Consider the following 743-nt stretch of genomic DNA (forward strand, 5'->3'; position numbering starts at 1 on the left):
CATGCAGTCTCACCTCTACTGGTTCTTCCTCCGTAGTGCTGAATGAGGAAGCCGATGGCGACAGTCTGCAGCATGAGGAACAGAGCCTCGCCCCAGGCACTGAGGTCACAGTCAGCACATGTTACTCAGTGTCTTTCTCACAATATGAAACCAAAGCTGAACAACTCTGTCTAAATTAACATGCATTTTACAGTACAATTATAGAGTGACAGCAGTACAACAGTCAGAGAGCTGCATGCACACAGACAGTTCATCTGAAGACGGCCCTCACCTGAAGGGGAACTTGTTGGCGATGCTGTAGGCCATGGTTCCTGTGATGGCCAGCAGCTCCAGCAGCACAGACTTGAAGCTCAGACCCTCAGCGCTCTTTGCTGCCATCAGCTTCAAAATCTGAGGCAGTTTCACTGTGAACGAGGAGGAGGAGGAGGAGGAGGAGGAAGAGGGCAGGTTTCTAAAAACACTCAAGGTTTCAGATAATGTAATGAAAATCAAAAACTAAAATCAACTCTGGCTGCTAATTAAGTTCATAACTAACCAAGTATTAGTATTAGTACTGGTATTTTTGTTTAACAATAAAGACTAGGCTTGATTCAAATGAATATGAATTGGAGTCTACAGATAAATGAGGTGATGGAGAAGCAGAGCTGAGGTGTTTTACCCATCACTGATCCCAGGATGATGCCGATGCCCAGACCTTTGCTCAGAACAATCTTCAGACATGGTACTGGAATTAAATAAAAAAA

The 743-nt window shown here is 44.5% G+C and overlaps 1 protein-coding gene across 1 annotated transcript; it reads right to left on the reverse strand.

The window, feature by feature from the left end:
* Positions 1-13: 13 nt before the first annotated feature.
* Positions 14-725, reverse strand: LOC111673749 (mannose-P-dolichol utilization defect 1 protein-like; the record flags this gene model as incomplete). The annotated part of the gene is made up of 3 exons (XM_023431606.2): positions 14-99; positions 272-404; positions 659-725. Coding segments are annotated over 3 exons (286 nt in total), but the record flags the coding sequence as incomplete, so codon positions are not given.
* Positions 726-743: the final 18 nt, after the last annotated feature.

This window comes from Seriola lalandi, unplaced genomic scaffold, assembly GCF_002814215.2.
Source record: "Seriola lalandi dorsalis isolate HSWRI2012SDOR001 ecotype SW California unplaced genomic scaffold, Sedor1 jcf7180002011636, whole genome shotgun sequence".
In the NCBI taxonomy this organism is placed as follows: domain Eukaryota; kingdom Metazoa; phylum Chordata; class Actinopteri; order Carangiformes; family Carangidae; genus Seriola; species Seriola lalandi.